The sequence below is a fragment of the Natator depressus genome, chromosome 1 (genome assembly GCF_965152275.1).
Source record: "Natator depressus isolate rNatDep1 chromosome 1, rNatDep2.hap1, whole genome shotgun sequence".
Lineage (NCBI taxonomy): Eukaryota > Metazoa > Chordata > Testudines > Cheloniidae > Natator > Natator depressus.
This window is the reverse complement of record NC_134234.1, coordinates 145,253,071-145,276,278: the sequence shown is the minus strand read 5'-3', so window position 1 is coordinate 145,276,278 and position 23,208 is coordinate 145,253,071. Positions and strand designations below refer to the sequence as shown.

General features: G+C 42.9%; 1 protein-coding gene across 1 annotated transcript; it reads left to right on the top strand.

Annotated features, from left to right (window-relative positions):
• Window positions 1-472: 472 nt before the first annotated feature.
• Window positions 473-8,210, top strand: TASL (TLR adaptor interacting with endolysosomal SLC15A4). Its single transcript, XM_074946211.1, has 2 exons — window positions 473-572; window positions 6,955-8,210. The coding sequence occupies exon 2, from the start codon at window positions 6,956-6,958 to the stop codon at window positions 7,817-7,819; it is 864 nt and encodes a 287-aa protein (XP_074802312.1). The 5' UTR covers window positions 473-572; window position 6,955; the 3' UTR covers window positions 7,820-8,210.
• Window positions 8,211-23,208: the final 14,998 nt, after the last annotated feature.

Here is a 23,208-nt window from a genome sequence, read left to right as displayed (position 1 = left end):
AGATGTGCCAGTAGCATCGTGTACTGGCTTATTTGGCAGTAGACTAGATGCAATAGGGTCTTTATGAGACCGTGTGCCTGCTAAGGAATGGATTCCTGTTTGGTCCTATGGTGACTTACCATCTCTGTAAAGATGGAAAATTACATAAATGGAGTGAAGCTGGGGTAAGACACAACTGAATTCTAGATTATCAAACTCTCTCAGATTGCTATATTTTTTCATTTCATTAACATCTCTCTTTACGGAACTGGCAGCATAGGCTGATGGGTACACACGTGTTATGTTGCAATATACTATTTTAACAACATTTAGTTTCACAACACAGTTTCATTTTGGCATAAAAAGAGGAAGAAAGGGTCTAATATGGTGTGATTCTAATAAGTCAGTTATAAAACCTCCAAATCTCCCAGGGACTTCCCTTTAATTCTTCTGAGTAATGGACAGTGAGAAACAAAATACATGTCATCTTTGCAATGTAAAAAAAGCTACATACAAGTGAACTTTTAAACTGTCTGGAAGAACTACAATTTTTCTCTGCATGGTCATTTCCTGTTGTGTATCTTCTGTCTCAGGTAAGCAGCTAAGCTCTTGAAGGTAAGAACTAAAACACATTATGCACTGTACAATTCTCTGTAAATGTTTTTGCTGCCTCTCCACTTGGCTTGTTAGTGTCTGATTGGCAATCACATTGGTAAAATTCAGATAATCTTTGTCTGATTGGCATGTGGACAGTATAGGTTTTCAAGGATTTTACATAGCTTCTGTGAATTTCCACATGCAATTTCTGGTTCCTTCAGAACTGGTAAGTATATTACAAACTCCAGGCTAGTGTATCTGCCTCCAAAACTATGAGTCACAATAGTTAGTCTTTGATGTGGCTTAAGGATATGAAAACAGTCACTCAGATCCTGTGTGGGGTCTTGGTACATGACTGGGCCTCTAGGCACTACCATAATACAAGCAATAAAATAATAATAATCTACATTATGTAATACTTTTAAAGCAAGTGTAATTGAATATGCTGCTTTTATGCTGGTATTTATACCATTTTTCATTGATGTGTATGTATGAGTTAGGAAGTTATCCAAGCGACAGCTTAGAGGTAGAGTACTGCATATGCAGATTGTTTCCCCCAAGTAAAAAATGGATATTGTATATCTGTGCCAAAAGGTTTAGAATTTTTCTGAGCAACCCAATTATGGTTAAAATAAATATTACCTGTAGGACCTTTAATCCTTGCATTTTCTAGACTCACAGGAAAGTCAGGAGTGTGCACACACGCACACAGACACACACGCACACACACACTCTTTCTCTCTCTTACATTTAGTCCCCAGCAGATGTAACCCTTTCATTCCATGGTCAGGTTCATGCACTTTCCTCCTGTTCACTCTTCATAAAATGGCAATCATTTCAATAGCAATGTACTGTAGCTCTTTCTCTGTCCCACACTCCTGGTAAGTGTAACACTTTCAGTAACAAGAGCACATGAATCCATTTCCCCCATTCCAATTACTTGAGATGCAAAATATTAATGAACTGTCACAACATGGATATAGATTTAAAATGCACATACAAAATCCACAAAGTTAAGACTGACTAAATAGAGATTTCAATTTACTTAGAAGAGAGACATGTAGAAGCAAAGATTTTATCACTCTAAATTGTATAGTACAGGGGTTCTCAACCTGTGGGTTGCCAGTGGGTTTTAATGGGGTCACCAGTGCTGGTGTCAGACTTGCTAGGGTCCTGGGCTGGAGCCGAAGCCTGACCCTCACCTCCCAAAGCTAAAGCCAGAGCCCCACCGCCTGGGGTTGAAGCCGAAGCGGTGCTCAGGCTTCAGCTTCAGCCCTGGGCAACAGGACTCAGGGGCTGAAACCCTTGGGCTTCGGTTTCACACTAGCAGAGTTAGTTAATCTATGGGTAGGTTGTGCCATGATTGCCCATTGTGGAGTTTTTTTGCACCTTCCACTGAAGCATCTGGTATTGGCCATTGTCAGAGACAGGTTATTGGGTTAGAGACAGCAACTGCCCAATCCAGAATGGCAATTTTTATGTTCCTTTGTACCCCCTTGGTGCAGGCAAATGCATATTTTGTATAATGTAGGCAGCTAGTTTGCAAAATTTGGCCCATGTAATTGTAATCTAGACAAGGAGAAGATTCAGAGGAATCATGCTTACAGCTGGCAAACACCTTTAAGAAAGTTATACACAAGGGAAGGATATAACTCCTAGCTTTAGGTGGGAGTAGGCAAAGGAGATCTTGTCTGAGGCTAATGAAGAAAAATGTTTATTTGATATTTGGAAAGGTTCTTAGCCATAATGGCAACAGAGCAGTATAATGAACTCCAAATAGAAGCACTTGAGGCACAGTCACTGTAAATATTCAACAACAGCTTTGCTATAGGGCTTTTCAGATGTACACAGCAAAGAGTCTTGCAAAATGCAGTTTAGAGTGGATGGCCCAGAGAACCTTTTCTGACCTGAAATAAAGACCACATTCGACAAAAAGGTATAGGGGACTGGAAACTTATTGGAGTTCCCCATGGAGAATTTGTACAAGACTGTTCCATTGTGTACGTGTTGGGGAGTGGAAGGGGGCAAGTTACTCCTCATCAGATGAGCAGGAGCAGGGCTTAAATTCTCATAGAGTATTTCCTGGAGCTCCCCAGGGCTCAGGGTTTCTGTCCTGTGGGTTTGAAAATATTGATCAGAGCTTTGCTCCGGACAGCTCCAGATGAATTTAAGCCATGAGCAGGAGGTTCAGTTTCCTAAATCTGGGGATGTCAGGGAATCCACCACGGGCATGGCCATCTTCATGGAAACTGTATGGCTCCGCCCTCTTTCCTGGCTCTCCCTAGCCCCCTGTGGATCCTGCCAGTGAGGCCTCCACAGGCACTGCACTGTCAGGGCTCCACGTCCAGCTATAGCTCCTCAAGATGGGAGTAGGAAGTAAGAGTGCCATAAGGTATAAAGTTAATACTGATGGTCACTATAACTTTTGTATAAACTCCGCATAGGGTGGGCCTTGGCTCTACATCCTCCCATCCCCCAACCAGGATCCCTAACCTCATGGAAGGGCTTCTCGGCGTCCTAGGGGGTGGGAGAGGATTTCCGGAAAGGATCCATAGGATTTTCATTCCCTCCATGAAGGGAGAAGGGATTATTTGCACCTGTAATTCTAGGAAGCCAGCTAGAAGAACTTGTGTATGTATAGGGATCACATACGAAGCTGAACTCCAGATACCAAACAGAACACCTAGAACGTTATTTAGGACCATACTTTGGGAGCCTGGATGCCAGACACATTGTGGTCCCAAATGTATTTGTGTCCATCCCTTTCTAAAAGCCTCATCCCACATATCCTTGTGCCCACTGGCTGTACTACATTCCTTTCGCTTTATCTAGAAATCTTCTACCTCACTCAGGCTTTTTAGGGGACAAGCAGATTTTATTATTACTCTTCTTATATATATATATTGCTCCAGGCTCTTGCTTAGCCTAGGCTAGGCAGTCAGTTCAATTCTATGTTGTTATGTAGCTTCTCTATCAGCTGTGCACTGGGCTCTTTGTACACACACTGCCATCATCTCCAAGCAGTGAATCTGTCAGTCTGAGAAAGCCTATGATATTGCTGGATTCTGGATATTTGCGCAGAGGCTCACTGTAGTCACACTAATGCTAGCAGCAGAGATCAAGGGTCGACTCGTCTCTCCACTGAAATGCAGAAAATACCCAGGTTAAGGCATATGCCAGGGATTTGGTTTTAAAAACCGAAAAGATATAAAGGTAGTAAAGATTTACAACAGGCAGTGCCTCTTTTATTCCTCCCCAGTGCAAGCTGTGCTAGTATTCCTCTAGAATTTAATCAGTCACCCATAGTAAAAAATACCAGCCAAGCAAGGGAAAAATCCGGCAGCCCTGTCTCAGGCAAAACATGTCAAGAGTAAAGACCATGAACTAGGCCATCTGCTCTCTCTGTCCCCCATGGAATGAAACATCCATGTGAATTTTTCAAGGAAGGATAGGAGAAAAATAGACTGATCTAAAGGAGCATGAAATCCTCATCGTTCCAACTCTGTGGAATCCCTTATACACAATCTCTGTGCATTTGGGACTCTGTGGTGTGCATGTGTATTGGAGGCAGGAGAAAATGGAACTGGGAATAACTGTTCTTCCCTTACCAAAGAAAAAGCACCTGCAGGAAATAATGCTGACCCTTTCCACATGCAAATCCCCTCTGTGTGGCCAGTTGCCAGTAGTGAGACCATGGCAACTTGCCTCTAGCTGAACTGATGGGCAGAGGATGGAGGGGATAACATGAATGTATTGAGCTTCCGTGTAAATGTCCAGGCCCTCAGAATTGCCTCTCACCTTAGCACGATTTCGCTTGAAGACCTGGGAACATCTGCAGGCTAAAAGGGAAACAATCCTCTACAGAGCAAGAGGGTAAAGCCCACTCAGCCAACAAGATTTTTCCAAGTAGTCTGTCGGTCTGAATCTGCTCAGTTTCATGAGTTTTCTGGGTTCCCCCACCTCAGCACTGGGTGTGATCTGACCCTGAAAATAAGAACTACAGAATTTGGCCAAAGAAATGAAACCAGCAGTTTCAGTTCCCTGCTATATCACTTTGTGATAGAAGAATGGTACATCTGGCAGCTGGGAAAACAATGATGACACATGCTACATAAACTGGGCACAGCCTATGTACAGTGATTAGAAATGGGATAGATCATGTAATATAGTTTTACATATTTCTCAATATCTACACCAAAAATGAGTATATGGGTCAGTATCACAATAATTCCACATTTGCTCTGACCAAAGTTAAAGTCAACACTCTACTGTTTCCTGTGAAAGACTATAGGAGAGAACTATTTTGGCATCTCCTCCTGCTATGAGGGAAGCAGAATTTATCTGGCATTCTGCAGTAGATTTTCATGGCTCTCTTAGTGTGGCTAATAAATAAAGTAAACCAGCAGCAATTAATCCTAAGGGCAATTAAGCTCCAGATAGGGTTTCTGTAGCTGTTTAAAAGGAAGGGATGCTAGAAACCAGTCATCTGAGAGGGCAAGCTGTCCTCATGGGAAAGAGATCTCCCCCTCTCAGGAACCCTCCATGGACACTAGTCCATGTCTCTTCCCGTGTTCTGCTAACTGCTGTTACTGCAGTCACAGGGCTGAGGTAAACATAGAGTTGCCACAGGGACAGAGGACAGCCAGGACTCAGAGTCCCTAACATATGTATGTAGATATTATCTCCACACACAGATTACATTCTGAGAGGCCCTGGGTAAATTACTTTCTCCTCCCTCCTAACTCAGAATGGGTTCTTTGCACAGACGGGCCTGTTCTCTCCTGCTGACAGCTCCTTTCTGCCCCAGTTTCTGAGGACACTTCCATAGCCAAGACCAGGACTTTGTCCAATATGTATTGCAACATTTTGCAATGGCTGCTGTAATGCAAGGAATGGCTCTTGGAGGAGGTGAAAGCCCTATCACACCCACCGATAATGAGTGACAACCACAAAGTTGGCATGTAGTATCCCATGGGCCACATAATGATACCACCTCTCCTTTCACAGTTTGTATAAGCATTTCCCAATCACTTGTGTGCTCTCAGTTCTGGTGTTCTGAAACAGTCAAATAAACTGAAAAATATCTATAACATGTGTTCCTCCCTGTGGAGACAATATCCGTGCCTATTGCATTTTATAATTGGATTAAATGTTAAATGAAGAGTTCTACATGCTATTAAAATGAAGACTATTTAATTTCTCATGGGTCACTTGGTAGTTTTATACTATAAAAATGATTTGGACATGTGAAATCTGCTTGGTAAAACTTAACTTCCTCTTTGCTCCACTACGTGGGACTGGTCTAGGACCCCTTTCTTACAGGATATTTTCCTGCCACTGGTTTAGAAAAACTGTTGCATAATTATGAATAATTATACTGAAATTGAATGTGCTGGGAGGCTGAACATTTGCTGGTGCATAGCGATGCATGTGTCTCCCAGTTACACAGTACTATGCACTCTGACTACTTTCTAAGTGTCTGATTTCAATAATCATTGTATGGCTATTTTTCTGTACCTATACTGTATGGTCTACATTCTCAAAACTAGCCAATGATTTTGGGAGCCTTGATTTCTGGGTGTCTGACTTGAGATAGTGTGGCCCTGTTTCCAGAACTGCTGAGCATCCAAAACTGCAACCAAAGTGAACAGGAGCTGTGGGTACTGAGAATGTCTGAAAACCAGGCCCTAGCTGTCTCAATTTGGGAACTCAAAGTGACCATTCAGACTGGCTGATAACCAATATTAGCCAGTCCAAGTACAGAAATTTGTATAATCACTCTATGGTGGGTTTTTTTAAATTAAAAAGAAACCACGAAAATAACAATTATTCAGCCTGAGAAGAAGGAAGAAGTCAGATTCACATTCTGAGTGTGAGATCCACGTTTTCAAACGGTGGCATGTGAAGGCCTTCAAGTTTCGGAATAAACCCCATAGCTTGAATGTGCATGGAGAATGGAAAAAACCCACTTTTTATGGCCACCCACTGAAATCAATACACTTTCTGCAGAAACCATATAGATATAAACCACAAGCCATTGCACAAAATATCCTTATAAAACAAAAACACAGTATATTGCATATAGTGGTGTACATAAAATTATTTTATGTGATTGGTCTAACATCACAGTTAGCAGCCTAGCTGCTCACTGCATTCATTTAAGCCATTTAAAAAGTGGTAAACTCCCATGGTAATATCCTGATCTGAAGCTAATCTATATGCAACCAATAACAGATTTTCAGGGGGAACATAATCAATACAAAAGTCTTTTTACAAACAAATGAACTATTTGCCTTTTCTTGTTGTTTTTCTGTTCCGTCTTCCTGTTGGTTTATGATCTAATTTAATCTTTGATGTCTTATTTCCTCTTTTTTCAAGAATGTTGTCAGAAGGGTATCTTTGTGGAATCCCCTATTTTTGTGAGGACTTCTTGAGTTCCAAGCTCTACAGAAAGCGAGAAGCAGAGGAGAAGGTGCATGAGATGAGTGCCATGTGTGGCTTTACCTATTCCTCCATGGATGAAACACAGGGCAGAAGTCTCTTTCAGAGGTGGTCTGTGGGCAAGTTCTTTTCTTCAGTCCGTTCAAAAGGAAGCAAACACAATGGAAGACAGAAAGAGACTTTACCGCAGGTTATTCAGAGCCCAGAGTTTGAAAGGCAAACATCTCCAGCTGGGAATATGGCTGGAGGATCCACAAGTAGAGATACCTACCTGGTTCCTTCTTCCTGTAAAAGCATTTGCAAGAATTACAATGATTTGCATATCGCTGGTGGCCATGTGATGCCTATCAGCTCAGTAACAACAGATTTTACTTGTGACAGTGGGATAGGCCCATTTTTGGAGTCATCAGAGATTCCTCCGCCTATGGAATCCATGATGCCACCCAATGACCTCATTCGCAAGCCCGTCCAAGGGTACTCGTCATGCTGGCGAGTGACCAGCATAATGCAACACCAGCAGCCCCTCTCCAATTCAATACTGAATGACTACCTAGAGCAGAAAGTGGTGGAGTTGTACAAACAGTATATCATGGACAGCATGGTCAACAGCGCATCCCCCACTCAGATCATGGCCTCTGAGCTCATCATGACCAACGTAGACCAAATCAGCATGCAGATATCACGGGAGAGGCATATGGAGACCACCAAGGCCAAAGACATGGTCATTAACTGCCTATTACGACTTGCCAGTGGAAAAGTATCTAGTGAAATAAGCACCCCTAGTCTGCATATTTCGCAATAAAGCAGCATCAGTATGTAGACTGGTGGCATTAAGGTGGTCTACAGCTAGAAAGCTTACAGGCTTTGTAAATACAAATGTTAAGTTCTCAGTTATAGTACTCTTCTGGTATTATTGAATTAACCCTGTTATAACTGAGAGTATTGTTATTTGACCAATTTCTGTTGGCCAAAGAGACAAGCTTTGCAGCTACACAGATCTGGTCCAGAGGTGAAGAAGAGCGCTGTGTAGCTTGAAAGCTTGGCTCTTTCACCAATGCAAGTTGGTCCCATAAAAGGCATTACCTCACACATCTTGTTTCACTAATATCCTGGGACCCACAAGGCTACAACAACACTGCGAACATTATTGTTATTTATAATTTGTACTGTCATTGCACCCAGGAGCCCCAGTCCTGCTAAGCTCTCCCTCCTGCTTGGAATCTGCACTTTTATCATTTGTAGGGCCCTACCAAATTCACGGTCCATTTTGCTCAATTTCATGGTCATAGGTTTTTAAAAATAGTAAATTTAATTATTTCAGCTATTTAAATCTGAAATTTCAGGGTATTGTAATTGTAGGGGTCCTGACCCAAAAGGAGTTGTGGGGAGGTCGCAACGTTACTGCTACCCTTACTTCTGTGCCGCGGCTGGCAGTGGTGCTGCCTTCAGAGCTGGGCAGCTGGAGAGAGGTGGCTGCTGGCCAGGATCTCAGGTGTGAAGGCAGAGCCACCGCCAGCACCAGTACAGAAGTAAGGATGGCAAGGTATGCTATTGCCATCCTTATTTCTGCCTGCTGCCTGCAGAGCTGGGCCCTCAGCCAGCAGCTGGCACTCTCCAGCTCTGAAGGCAGCAGTGCAGAAGAAAGGATGGCATGGTATGGTATTGCCACCCTTACTTCTGTGCTGCTGCTGGCTGGGCCCTGCCTTCAGAGCTGGGCACCTGCCAACAGCCACTGCTCTCCAGACACCCAGCTCTGAAGGCAGTGGAGATGTAAGGGGGGCAATACCTCAATCCCTCTAAAATAACTTTGTGACCCACCTGTAACTCCCTTTTGGGTAAGGACCCCAATTTGAGAAACACTGGTCTTCCCCGTGAAATCTGCATAGTATAGGGTAAAAGTACACACAAGACCAGATTTCACAGGAGGAGACCAGATTTCATGGTCCATGACGCATTTTTCATGGCCGTGAATTTGGCAGGGCCTGAATCATTTGTACCAGTGTGAACTTCAGCCTTCCTTCCAAACAAAGCTGGCTGTATCCAGATCTCGCAACTATGACTAATCTCTACTGTCTGCCCCAACTCTATCCATCCTCTTCCTTTCTTTGTTTCACCACCTTCCCTGCCCACTTTCTCTCAGATCCAATCCAAGGTTAGTTCTGAGCCAAGTAGGCTCCCCAAGTGTGTGTATGAATTTGTTCTTCTCTGAATTGAACTGTTAAAAAGAACAGGGAAAAATGATAATGATCTGCAATCACTTTTAGATATTGGGTTTTTTTGCCAGCTAGCTATATACGATGCAGCTTGGGGAATAGAACTCAGAGCTTTAGAAAACATAGCACTTTACCACTTGAGCTAAAAGAGAATCTTCCTTAACTGATACATGCAATATCCTCTTTTTAGGCCATTTAATGAATGTTTTCTTATGAATCTAGTGGTGGAGGGCATTGAAAGGGGCAGAAAATAGGATTCATCATAGCTGGGAGAATTCCAAACTGCACACTAAAGGCCTGAAGGTAATGGGAATATTTCCACTGAATGCTTGAGGAAGCCTAAAATATCCCACCCAATAGTGGGCAGCGGTACATGTACACAACAAGCAGTACATTAAAGTTGGGGTTTGTTCTTGTTTGTTCCTAATTAACTTGTTTATTCATAATACCGTTCCTTGCTGTAATCACTGGCATGCACCTCAGATCACAGAGCCTGTCTCTTGATGTACTTTTATGAGGAAGTCCTTCCCCCCTCCGCATACTTGCATTCACATTTTTTAGACTCAGTTCTTTGTGGAAGGTACTATCTCCTATTATGAGTTTGTACAATAGCTAGCATAATGGGGGGCCAGTCCCCCTGTGCTACTGTAATACGATAAATTATTAATAAACACCCACCAGATATTTTTGCTTTGGTGATTCGTTAGAGCTTAATATTTGCCTTTGCATCTCTCTCAGCGGGATCTTTTTTACTTTTATCTGTACAGTTTTTTTTTATCAGCATGTAACATTTTAAAAAAAATAAACTTGTTATTTAAAACTTCATTTTGTTGCTGCTCTCTTGCAAGAAATTGCTTAGTGATAACATTTATACTTCCCTACAGGGTGATAATTTCAGGATGAAATGACTATTTGAAGTACAAATGGCTGAAATTTGGAGATTTCTAATACCTTTGAAGCGAGAGCCCCATTCAAATATAGGGGCGTTACATCTTGTTGTCATAGCAACCTACTATAATACTATTATGCAGCAAATCAGTAAAAGTAATCTTTCCTTTGTTACAGTTCAGGATACTTCAATGATCAAATGCAATTGACAAATAGAAATGATGCTATTTTCCATCCAAGAAACACATTTTCACGGTAGCATGTAGAGAGTTATGCAACATCAGTTAATAATAAACATCTCTTCAAATCCTTTATGGTCTTCTTTAAACCTGCCCAGAGGTATATGGATATGCTGGGCCCTTTAGAAGCTATTTGTGAATAGCATGTGGAGCACCACTAGAGTAAGTGAATAATGCAAAAGGTTTTTTTACAGATATGCATTTAGATTTTTAGATGAGTTTAGTCTGACCATACTTGTACCCTGTTTTTCTGCTAACATTCAAATGATTGAGTTTTATTGATACAAATATTAGTAGAAAATGAATTGCAAAGTCACAGGCATGAATATTCTTGCCCAAAGTGCTTGCATCGTCATCAAGGCACAGAAATTGTTTCTTGCAAACACTCAGCTCTAAGCATAGCATTTGCTGTGTGCCTTATGATCACTCAATTGACATTTTAATCAGCTGATTCTCAAGTACAGAACTTGATTTATTTTTCCTTCATGGTGGGCGCTTGATTAGCAAGTACGGTAAATATATTTTAAAAAGTGTTTCCACTGAGTCATTGTGCATGGCAGGTATGACCCCCAGATACATGAGATGCAACTGAAACTAGTTATAGTGAGAGGTGGTACGTACCCCAGCACAGCTAGATGGCTAAATGAGATACAAGAGATTAATATATTGCAGTTTTGGCCACTGTCTCATTGGAGTTTTGATTTAGAATTGCATCATTGAAAAGGATTATTAATAATAAGTTCTATTGGCAGTAATGCCTGAGGCTCCATCCCCCTGCCATCAACCATTTGATGTGGCTACCTTCCACACAAGAACCTGCCACTCTTTTCTACAGAATGGAAATATACATCCTGCGCTATTCAGGAATCCTAGTGGTTTAAAGCCCACATTGATCACCAGAACATCAGCTGCCTTGATCACAAGCCTGTGCAACACACTATATTTTGCCATGCAAAAATTCACTGTGGACTTCAAAGTTGTATCTGTCCAGTCCACACAGTGAACACCATTCTCAAACACTGTAAGACCCCATGTTTCTCATGTGCTGCTGGTGGGGTGAGGGGGTGCAGATGAGCTCTGTAGAAATAACTCTGAACTATTTGTCTTGGGTTTTGGCCCTGTGCAGGTAGTGCCAGAACATACTCTCAGCTGCCTTGAAACTGCTTTTTTAAAGTTCCCCTTTTCTTGCTGAGGAAAGAGCAAGAGGTAAGTGTTCACCCTAGCCTCCATTTTGAGAAAAGGTTTTGGAATTAGCATCAGCACCTGTGGAATTATGGGAGATGCCCAACGTAAGGTGAGAATTTCACCTCTTTCCCCTCAGTTACCCTGAGCTCACTGAAAACTCCCAGAAGCCACTGTTTCAGGGAGCTGTGTTGAGAACTGAAGGCTCGGTACTTACAAGGAAGTGTGATTGTAATAGTGTGGTAAAGCATAAATGGGGATTCAGAGTAAAGCTGAAAGAACATGGCTAGAGCAGACACAACTGAATCTCTGGTACTTATATTGATGCTTTCTCAGTAGATCAACTACCAGTAGTTCAGTTCTCTAGTGCAGGCACAGCCACAGTAAGTTTCTTGTCAAGGAAACTCCCCTTGATATATTCTTGAATATCCGTAAAGTAAAGGTGTTAATTTGTACTATCCAATTGATTATGAAATGTTAAGGTGTTTTTTTTTAGATAAGGGCCATAATATTTGCACAGGTGCACTTATTTTGGAAAGCTGAATAATCAACCTTTCCCTGGACAAACAGAGTTGTTTCCTTCTCCTGTATGAATACTTACATATATCTTCCAATTTTTTTTTTTTTAGTATTGTATTGAACCTGCTCCTTGAGATAACTAGGTGTCATTCACCTCTTGTCCCTGGCCAGGTTATTTTCAAAACTTTATTTGAATTTAGAGAGGTATCACCTTAAACACATGGATACATCCTTAGATTACTCTGTACTCAGACTAAAGTTCATTCCCATATCTGTCTTTGTTCAAGCCAAAACTAACATCCCTTTTGTCATGACCACACTAGGTATGACTTTCTTTCCCGGCTGAAAGCCCTTTGGATGCTAATTTGGCTCTTACTAAATTAAGTCAGGTGATTACCTAAAGCAGATTATCATTCTCTTTCTCTCTCGGATGCTAAATTGAAAAGGAGAAGCTCCTATTTCCCAGTAACTCCATTGACAATAATTTCTACCCTCTATCACATGAAGCTCCCTCTATTACAATGTTTTTGGGGAATCAACTTTAGCTCCAGTGGCAGAACCTGGGTGTTTTGAAAAAGAGTTTGAATTCTACCCCCACTTTATTGTAGTCCCTTCCAGGTCCCACTTTGTATTAAGGGTACATTAATAAATAGTTTATAAAGGCTTAATAGATGTTTCAGTGAGTGGTGAATTGAGTGCCATAGTCTCCAACAAGTCAAAAGACTGATTACAAACATGATTTAAAACCATCTTCAATACCCTCTACAAATATACTTATAACTTTCTTTACTACATACTACTCATTGTGACCTGCTTATATCATCTATTAGTCCTTTATAAACTGCTTATAAATGTAACCTTATGATAAAGCATGCCCCTATTCTGTTAAGTTTCCATGCCCATCACCATCTGAATACTGTCACTGTGAAAATCCAAGTAGCCATGGCGTGTGGTGTCAAATGTGTAACCCGAAGGGGCCCCAAATTTGTTGCAAGATGACACAGATGTACCTGTGGCTCGACTGGTCACAATCTTGCCTTTCAGTTCAAGTCTTGCACCTTAGACTCGGCTTCTTTACCAGTTCTGATTTCCAGTGCAGCCCAAAGGGGATGGTGATGTAATGCACATGTCTTTGTATGTGATATGAAAATGACCATTTAATGCCAGGATGGCTATGTTCAAATGAGAACAAAAAGCTGATTTGCTGGCCACTTAACAACCCTAAATAAATTAGTTGACCTTTAAGCACCAAAATCCATTTATGAAAAGAGTTACAGCACTGATTAGAGCCAGACACATTGCTGGGATTACATCTCAGTGCCAGTGCAGAGCCCGCTGTAAGGATTGAGAGGGGATGCTCTGCAGCTCTTCTGTGCTAGGGCTGGAGTGACCCCTGGAGCAGGTTTGAGCAGCCTGAGCTCTGTCCTAACTTGCTCTCCCTGCTGCTGTAGGGAATCGTCAAGAGGCAGGGACATCCCACCACGCCTCCTTCTACCCCCAGCTTTCCCATTGAGCCATGGCCTCCTGTGGGTGGGGCACAGAGCTGGTGCAGATGGGTCTGTGCCTGTCCTATGTGGGCACCTGCCTACTTTGCAGCTAGTTTTATGCTGGAACTGGTATAAAGTAGTCACAGCCCAGTGATGAATTCCCCTCCCTGTGAGCAGGCGTTGGGAAAACTCCCTATATAGCTTTGCTGAAGATCTTCTGTAGTGACCCCCAGCAGCCCTGTTATTCCATTCTAGCTCATTCCAAAGCACTGCCAGTCATGCTGAGTTCTAGGGGTGGTCTTTGATATGGCTCTCTGAGCCCATCAAACTAATTGTCACTTGTGGCCTAAGGATTTGAACCCAGGTGTGTGGAGGTGAAAAGCCTGGTGCATTTTCACAAATTTGCTCTGCTACTTGCCTCTACCAACAAACCAACTCAACCAAGCCCTTTTGATTCAAAAAAGACAGCTGTGTCCGGGGCTGCTCAACAGCCCTCGATGGCCAGCAAAGGTCAGCGGTGCTGACAGAATGACAGAGACAGACAGCAGAAGTTTCACCAGCTGCATTATTAATACACATAGTAGACAATAGAGGGTGAGGGGGAAATGGGCCAGATCCTCTGCTGCTGTAAACTGATGTCGCTCCCTTTAGTTCAGTGGAGCTATGCTGATTTACACCCTCTGAGGAACTGACCCAACAGCTGTTCTATGCCGGATGGAAACACCATCTCCTCAGAAATCTATCTGTGGCTTAGAGAATCAAGACCATACAGCTAAAAGCAAAATACAACAAATATTTCAGGATACATCATTTTAAATTAATATATGTTTATTCTATACATAATAAATTTGCTGCTGCTTTCGTTCTGCTGAATCAGGGAATGTTAGCTTGTGGTCTTCCAGGCATTAATGCTGACAGAATAAGGATGATTTTTCAGAATGCTAAGTGGGCTCTCTAATGAACAATGCTCACCAGTCAGCATATTGTCAGAGCCGCTTACCTCCTTCATGAACTCTCTGTGGAGCTCAGTGTCAGATGAAATACCTCATCTGACACTGAAATCTCATCAAGAAAAATGAACAGAGCTCTCTGTTGTATTAATATCGGATCACTAGTGAACTGCAGTGCATAAAATCAGGCCTCCCTCACCCCCAACTATTTCCCAACCTATCTATCCAAAATGCTGCTGTTAAAATCATTTTACACTCCTACTCCTTCTCCTTTGGCCACACCTGCAACCCTCCAGAATCCTTTAACTGCCTTCCTGTCTTTTGCCATATCAGTTCAAGTTCATTGCCCTCACCATCGAGTTACTACATACTCACACCCTGGTCTATATGTCTGCTCCTATTCACTCCTACTCACAAGGTGAAATCCTAGCTCCATTGAAGTCAATGGAAATTTTCCTATTGACTTCCGTGTGGTCAGGATTTTACCTAGTCTCCATGCTCTTCCCTGTATTCTCTCTTCCGTTCATCTTCTCCCGCACTCTGCTTTGTGTCTTATTTTGTGTTGCCCCACTATGCTGAGAGCAGCCTCTCAATTCTTGCTCACAATACACACTCTGTCTTCACCTTCCAATCCTGTCCCCAAACCCATTTCAACCAGGAATCCTTCCTAGCTTGTGTCCTAAATTTTCAAATGTGATTAGAGATTATTGGTGAGAGAATCAGGCCTAGATTTTCAAAAATGACTTAATGATTTGAGGTGCCCCACTTGAAACACTGTAACGGGGTGAGATTTTCAGAAGGCAGTTTCTGAAAAGTCAGTCCTTTTCATGATGTCTGAAATTGGGCAAGCAAAATCTCAAAACTCTCCTTTACCTAAAACACCATATCTCGTCTTTATTTTGTCTCAAATTGCAAGCTTCTCAGATCAGGGGCTGGGTCTCGCTCAATGTTTTGTGACATTCGGTGCACATTTTAGTATTATATAAATGATTCATAATAATAATTTCTCCTGCCCCAAATTGTTATGCCACATTTAATATATGAAACGACAAGCCCAGTATCAATAAAGCTCAGTTGCCAAACTAGACTGTAGGAAAGGAGAAACACAGTGAATAAATCATATAAGACTGAGCCCAGTTCAGTGCTGGTGAAGCCCAGGCTATGTGCCTTGCTTCCCGCCAGTGGCACAAAGCCCACTTGGAGGAAGACTGTCAACAAAACAAGTTAACTATAACTTCTTGTAAGATGACGGAGTGGATATGAAGTACAGCAACAGGTGGTGAGGCCTGCTCAGGAGGAAAGCATCCAGAGGTGAAAGTAAGCCAGTACGGTCTGGTATGGCATACCGTCAAGAGCTGGTACACAGCCGTCCGTACCGGCAGGGGGCAGCTTCCCCAGGCGGGCAATTTAAAAGTGCCCTGGGCTCCCGTCAGCGGCCGGAGCCCCAGGCCCTTTAAATCACCGCCAGATCCCCGCTGCTGGAGCCCTGGGGTAGCAGCGGTGGCCGGGAGCCCTGGGGCTCTGGTGGCGATTTAAAGGGCCCGGGGCTCCCGGCTGCTGCTACTGCAGCTGGAGCCCTGGGCACTTTAAATCGCCACCAGAGCCCCGGGGTAGCGGCGGCAATTTAAATAGCTCGGGGATTTAAAGGCCCTGCCCCTTTCGCCCAAGCCCCCTCCTACCCCCCATCCCCCACTCAGGACCCCGGCCTTGTGTACCTGTAAGTCCCTTAAGTTACTTTCACCACTGAGAGAATCTATATAAACACAAACCAAAGAAGGTAATATGAGCAAAAAGAGTGACGGATAATTACTTCCCCTGTCTGGAGATCAAGCCAGTATTCAAAGCATGCAGTGCCTTCCCCTAGGCATTCTCCTCCTTTCATCAGTCCAAGATCCTTTCCCTGTGAATAGACTTTCATGGAAGGGGAGTGGAGGGGAAGGAGTTAATTCCCTATGTACTGTGGACTCGATACTGTCCTCATGCTATCAGTCCAGAAATAAAACACCCTCTGACCGCACACCCCTAGTTGTCACCTACACCCTGCGCTGGAACTCATATGGGGTATCATTGAACAGTTACATCCTATACTTGATGAGGACCCCATTATGAAAGAAATCTTTCCTGAACCCCCACTTCTGGCCTTCAAAGAACCCACTAACCTCTCCAAGATCATTGTCAGAAGCAAGTTCCCCACAGATCAGGACGCACCAACTCAAAGCAGCACCACACCCTGCCAGAACAAAAGATACAAACCTGCAGACACATCTCTACTGCTACAAATATCAACATCCCCCACAACACACCTTTCAAGACCCATGGCTCCTACAAATGCCCATCACAGTGTGTGATGAACCTCAGTCAGTGCACTAAATGCCCCAACGACAGCTATGTGGGTGAAACCAGACAATCACTACGCTCTTATAGATTCAAAGAGTCACAGATATTAAGGTCAGAAGGGACCATTATGGTCATCTAGTCTGACCTCCTTCACAATGCAGGCCACAGAATCTCATCCACCCATTCCTGCGATAAACCTCTCACCTATGTCTGAGCTACTGAAGTCCTCAAATCATGGTTTAAAGACTTCAAGGAGCAGAGAATCCTCCAGCAAGTGACCCGTGCCCCATGCTACAGAGGAAGGCAAAAAACCTCCAGGGCCTCTTCCAATCTGCCCTGGAGGAAAATTCCTTTCCGACCCCAAATATGGCAATCAGCTGAACCCTGAGTATGGGCAAGATTAACCAGCCAGATACCCAGGAAAGAATTCTCTGTAAGAATTCTCTTGAATGAACTCACACAGAAAAATGATAAAAGACAAAAATACCCTATCACCTGTGGATGAACACTTTTCACAAAGAGATCACTGTACATCTAACCTATCAGTCCTCATCCTCAAAGGAAACTTGCATAACACCTTCAAAAGACAAGCCTGAGAGATTAAATTCATTACTCTGCTAGACACTGAAAATCATGGTGTAGTCAATGATTTTAGTTTATTATCCATTTCTTGTGTGATGTTATGATTAATTCATATGTCATGATATATAAAACCATTGTATGTGAAACAGAGTTAAATTGTAGGATTATAGAAGTATAAGATTAAGCAGTATTTAGAGGGAATAATGTATTAGATAGCTAAGTAAGAAAGGCTGGAATGCAAGACCTGTAGGCTGAGGCCTGAAAGATTTTAGCTTAGCTATTTTAGGCCTTGGAGATAAGAAATGCTGACATAAGTAAGTGACCGAACAATAACCCGATGCCCCAAGATTATGGGAAAAGAGATCCCAAGTGGTAATATTGCAAATAAATAGCCAGAAGATTAATTTTAAATCATAAAAATGCTGTAGAGTCACGTCTGTCTCTCACATGTGTCTTAGCCACAGGGTATAGGTTGTACGTCAGTGCTAATGAGAATAAAGAGAACCTACACAACCTGTAGAATTTGGAGTCCCTTAAGTTTCTAGGGGACACAGACGAATAAGGGAAAAGAGGGTTGACACTTTCATGTACATGCGCAGAATATAGGTATAGACAGAATCACATTATAACAAGGGGGTGCCCAAAGCAGGAAAACTATGCTTCCCATGGGAGACCTCCAGCAGGAACTATCCTTGTACTGATGATCCATCCATGAGAGCGCCATCAGACTCTAACACTATTTAGGAGGATGTGAGCATGTCTGTAGGTATAACTGGTGCATGGATATATCTAGGAGTTGTACATGCTTTGACATTCATAACTTTCTTGGCAACTTTAATAAAATTGATAAGAGATAGTGGACCTTGTTCTTGTGATTGTATGTGTTACTTGCCTATGGTTTCATGTGTTCCTATGAACTCTTGATCTAAAACAAGCAGAGATAACTCTGTTGAACTTGAGACTGTAGCTGCCAGAGCCAAACCCTTGATGGTGTAATATGACATCACTAAAATTAACTTTAACTAAAAATAAAGACTACAGTGGCCTTAATAAAGACACTTGATTTATGGCTCATTACAACAATCTGTAACCCACTGACCCCCTCTTTTTTTCCTATGAAGGCAGAGGTGTCAAATGCGCCACTCTACCTTGAATGGTCCCTTACAATGTGTGGTAACTACTTATGCTAAACCATCTGTTCCACCTTGCGTTTAGCTGTGATGCTGGGAGTACCTTTCCCAGACCCGAAGAAAAGCTCTGCTTGGCTTGAAAGCTTTTTTCTCTCGTCAACAGAAGTTGGTCCAATAAAAGATATTACCTCCCCCACCTTGTCTCCCCACACTCTGTCACACTTCTATTCAGCCAAGGGCCTAGAGATGACGAGCATAGAGAAAGGTTTCAGAATAGCAACCGTGTTAGTCTGTATTCGCAAAAAGAAAAGGAGTACTTGTGGCATCTTAGAGACTAAAAAATTTATTTGAGCATAAGCTTTTGTGAGCTACAGCTCACTTCATCAGATGCATTCAGTGGAAAATACAGTGGGGAGATTTATATACATATGGAGTGGAAATCTATCAACTTCATGAAAAAACTCACACCCGTTGTTTCATGTTATCTATGTATATAAATCTCCCCACTGTATTTTCCACTGAATGCATCCGATGAAGTGAGCTGTAGCTCACAAAAGCTTATGCTCAAATAAATTTGTTAGTCTCTAAGGTGCCACAAGTACTCCTTTTCTTTTAGCATAGAGAAAGGAAATGGAGCTGAGGCAAGTACTGCTGCTTTCCTTGCCCCACACAAAGGGGTGGGGGGGAATCCTTCCATAAGCAAAGAGAAACACAAGTTAAAACTGCTTAAGGGTGAATCAAGAAAGTAAGAAAGAGTACTGAGTGGGCTCATAGCATCACAGAGAAAAGATAAAAGACAGCAGTCTAAAAGGAGTCATTGGAGCGTATAAGAGAATGGGGAAAGGATCAGTGAAGCAGCACAGCGGCATACTAGACACCTGGTGGCAACCCTGAGTGATGTCAGACTGTATTGGTGTGACTATACAAAGCCTTGTGGCGGCAGCAGACTCACTGTTAACAGAAATGAAAGAGCAGTGCAGTGTGGAGACAACTGAAGAGTTAATGACATCCCTGCCGAGTGGGGATTGTGAAATGGTCTCAGCTTCTGCAGGACATTCAGGAAATATATTTCACGAAATGGTTCCTGCTAAGAATTGTCTCACAGGAAACAGAATGTTCCAGCCATTCCTCATTGAATATTGAAGTGAGGACAGCAATTTGGGGGCAAGATTTTCAAAAGTGACAATTTTTGCAAGGCCAGCTTAGAACAGCTCTGATTTTCAGAAAATGCTAAGGATCCACTTTCCCTTCATTTCCAGGTGAGAGTCAGGCCTGGGGTCCTACAACCAATTACGCAGTGTGACTGGCTGAACCCTACTCACTGGAATAAGGAGCCTGAGCACTCTAGTAGTGGGAGTGAAGCACAGGGAAATCCACAGGAACTTCTGCTCTAGGATGGACTGAGGCATTTTGTGAACCTGGATAAGCTAGCAGGTAGGGCTAGCCAAAACCTGGATATTTAATAGCCTGTTCCTTTGGTGAACATCCTGGGTAAATATATTACTAAGCAAAAATAAAATAAGAGAGATTTTTTAAAATGGTTTATGGGAAAGGAAGATTTAATGGGCATACAGCTTGGTTAGGCAGCATATTTTGTTGGTATAATTTCAGTATAACAACCAGGAGATAGAACTCTGGCTTAGAATCAAATTACAAGAGCTGACCTATGTACTTCCATTTATACAATCCTCAAACTTTTGTCCTTTAATGCAAACTATCCTGCTGGAAAGTGGTTCTGTTTTGGGGATAGGAGTACAAGAATGAGCTGATGTAGGTAGGTATGTAGGTATCATAATTTATATGATACTTACAGTCTTCTGTCCACAATGGGCACATTCCAGTGCATTTCTAAATGAAAGCTATTTATCAAAAGAAAGAAACATATTAAACATGTCACAGGCAGGCATAGCAATAATTGGGGCTTTTAGGAAACTGAGGTTATAGGCTGTCAGTTCCACCACTTTAAACCAATCAGTCTCAAGTGTTGTTGAAGTATTTAGCAAACGTAGGTTTAAATGCAAAGCTGGCTGAAGTATCACTCCAGAGGCAGCTTGTTTGACTGAAGAGATATTGCTGAACATTATTCAAAAGCTACCTTCGTATATTCTTCTGTCAATCTGCCCATCAATAAGAGCATGTTACAAATATATGGCACTGTCCTGTAGCTGGAGATGAACCAAGCAGTAGTTTGAATTATTTGATTACAACCCACCAGCATCTATTTGAAAAACAAAAAACAAGGTAGGAGAAAAACAGGTCAGCTGAATAAAAGCATGGCATTTACCAAAAGAATCCAGTAAAAAAAAAAAAAAAAGATTAGCTAAGTAGAGACTGATCCTGAGAGGGACAGAGGCCCTTTAAGGATCTTTAGAGATCTTCAGAGATATTTAGGTGCTACCTCCCATTGATTGCAATGGGAGTTAGATGCCTAGATTCCTTTGAAGCCTAAGCAACCACAAGTCAATGAGAGTTAGAGGTACTCACCATCAGGCCCTCTGAAATAGCAATGCTTAAAAAGTCACTTCCTGCACTTGGATTCATAAACGTACACTTGGGAGGGGGCAGGAGTGGTGGGAAGTTGGGCTTATTTTGTCTCAGGAGGATTTATTTGGTCCAATGCACAGAAAGGAACAGCTATAACATTTAACTGCTTTGATTTTGATTTAACCGAAGGTTCCTGATTTTGACATTCTTTGTGGTCAGTGAGCTTTCCCTGTGCATCTGCTGATCGCAGCCATGCAGTGGCACTTCTAAGAATACTGACTCTCACAAGTGCCACATGATAGGTGATATTTTCTCCCTAATCACCTCCCACAAAAAGTCAGAAGGTTGTTTTCCTGCTCAAAATGGACTCCAGGAATTTTTACCTCAAAACAATGTCAGACTGAAACGTGTGCATTAACAACAAGATTAAGAATAGAGAGAAGCAAAAACACATTACATTGAAAGGAATGGCATGATGATAGGGTGGACAAGCCTTGGGTTCACCAGGGCAGGAAGCGGTTAATTGTTTGTTGTGGAGATAGAGGTTGGAGCTGTCCCTAACCCCAGACACCTGTCTGCACTATCAAGCCTGAAAGGAATGACCCCCCTCCACACAGTGGAAGAATAAAACAGGGGGAATGAAGCAAGCTTTAGAGCTGGGCTGTCCTGAATGAGGAATCTGGTATTAGATGCAGAGAAAACTTCAAGCTGAGCCTGAACTGAACTATGAATGCTGGAGCAGCAAGCCCATGAGCGCAGATGGACTTCATGTTGTCCTATTATCATTTGTTTGTTGACAAAGTCAAATACCAAGACTGGGGTGTCTTTGTCACACAGGGTGTGAAAGAGATACCTGTTCACAAGTGTGCATAATGTATCTTGTCTCAATCTCTGCAAAAGCTATCTTAGGGTACATCTACAGTACAAAATTATTTTGAAATTATTCTATTCGAATTTTTGGAAGCAATCTTATACATTCGGTCCTGTGTGTCCCCACTAAAGCGTGTGAATTCGTCGGAGTGCGTCCACAGTACCAAGGCTAGCATTGAATGTCGGAGCGGTGCACTGTGGATAGCTATCCCACAGTTCCCGCAGTCCCCGCCGCCCATTGGAATTCTGGGTTAAGCTCCCAGTGCAAGATGGGGCAAAAACATTCTTGCAAGTGTTTCTGGGTGTGTGTCGTCAGTCGCTCCTCCCGCTGTGAAAGCTACAGCAGACAATTGTTTTGCGCCTTTTTGGCGTGCAGACGCCATACTGCTTTCAGCAGACGGTGCAGTACGGTGCACCACTTCTCTCCTGGTACTATGAATCCACCTCACATTTCCTCTCATCTTTCTATGTAATCTCTATAAGTATCTACTCTTTCTCTTCCTCATCGACCGCTTCCGCTGCCAACTCTGCTCGGCCATCATGAACCGAGAAGCACAGCTTCCTCCGCCAACTCTGCTCTCCCGCTCTTGCTGTGCTACCGAGCTTCTTCATGTTGTCTGTCCTGGGCTCCCGCCTCCGTGAAAGCTACAGAAGACAACCATTTCCTGCCTTTTTTCGGCTACCATGAACTGAACAGCACCTCTTCTGCTGCCACTCTGCTGTCCTACGTTTCACGTCCTTTTTCCAGGCGCCATAGCGTGGCAAGCATGGAGCCCACTCAGATCTCCGCTGCAGTTTTGACCATTGTAAATACCTCGCACATTATCCAGCGGTATGTGCAGTACCTGCAAAACCGGGTGAGGAAGTGACAACAGCGCAATTATGATAGTGATGAGGACATGGACACAGACATTCCTAGAAGCACAGCATGTGGCGATTGGGAGATCATAGTGGCATTGGGCCAGGTTCATGCAGTGGAATGCCAATTCTGGGCCCGGGAAACAAGCACAGACTGGTGGGACCACATAGTGTTGCAGGTATGGGATGATTCCCAGTGGCTGTGAAACTTTCGTATGCGTAGGGCCACTTCCATGGAACTTTGTGACTCGCTGTCCCCTGCCCTGAAGTGCAAAGACACCAAAATAAGAGCAGCCCTTACAGTTGAGAAGCGAGTGGCCATAGCCCTGTGGAAGCTTGCAACGCCCAACAGCTACCAGTCAGTCGGGAATCACTTTGAAGTGGGCAAATCTACTGTGGGGGTTGCTGTGCTGCAAGTGGCCAACGCAATCATTGACCAGCTGCTATCAAGA

Excerpts from the sequence above, each read along its gene's own strand:
- TASL (XM_074946211.1), top strand. The coding sequence starts at position 6,956 with ATGTTGTCAGAAGGGTATCTTTGTGGAATCCCCTATTTTTGTGAGGAC.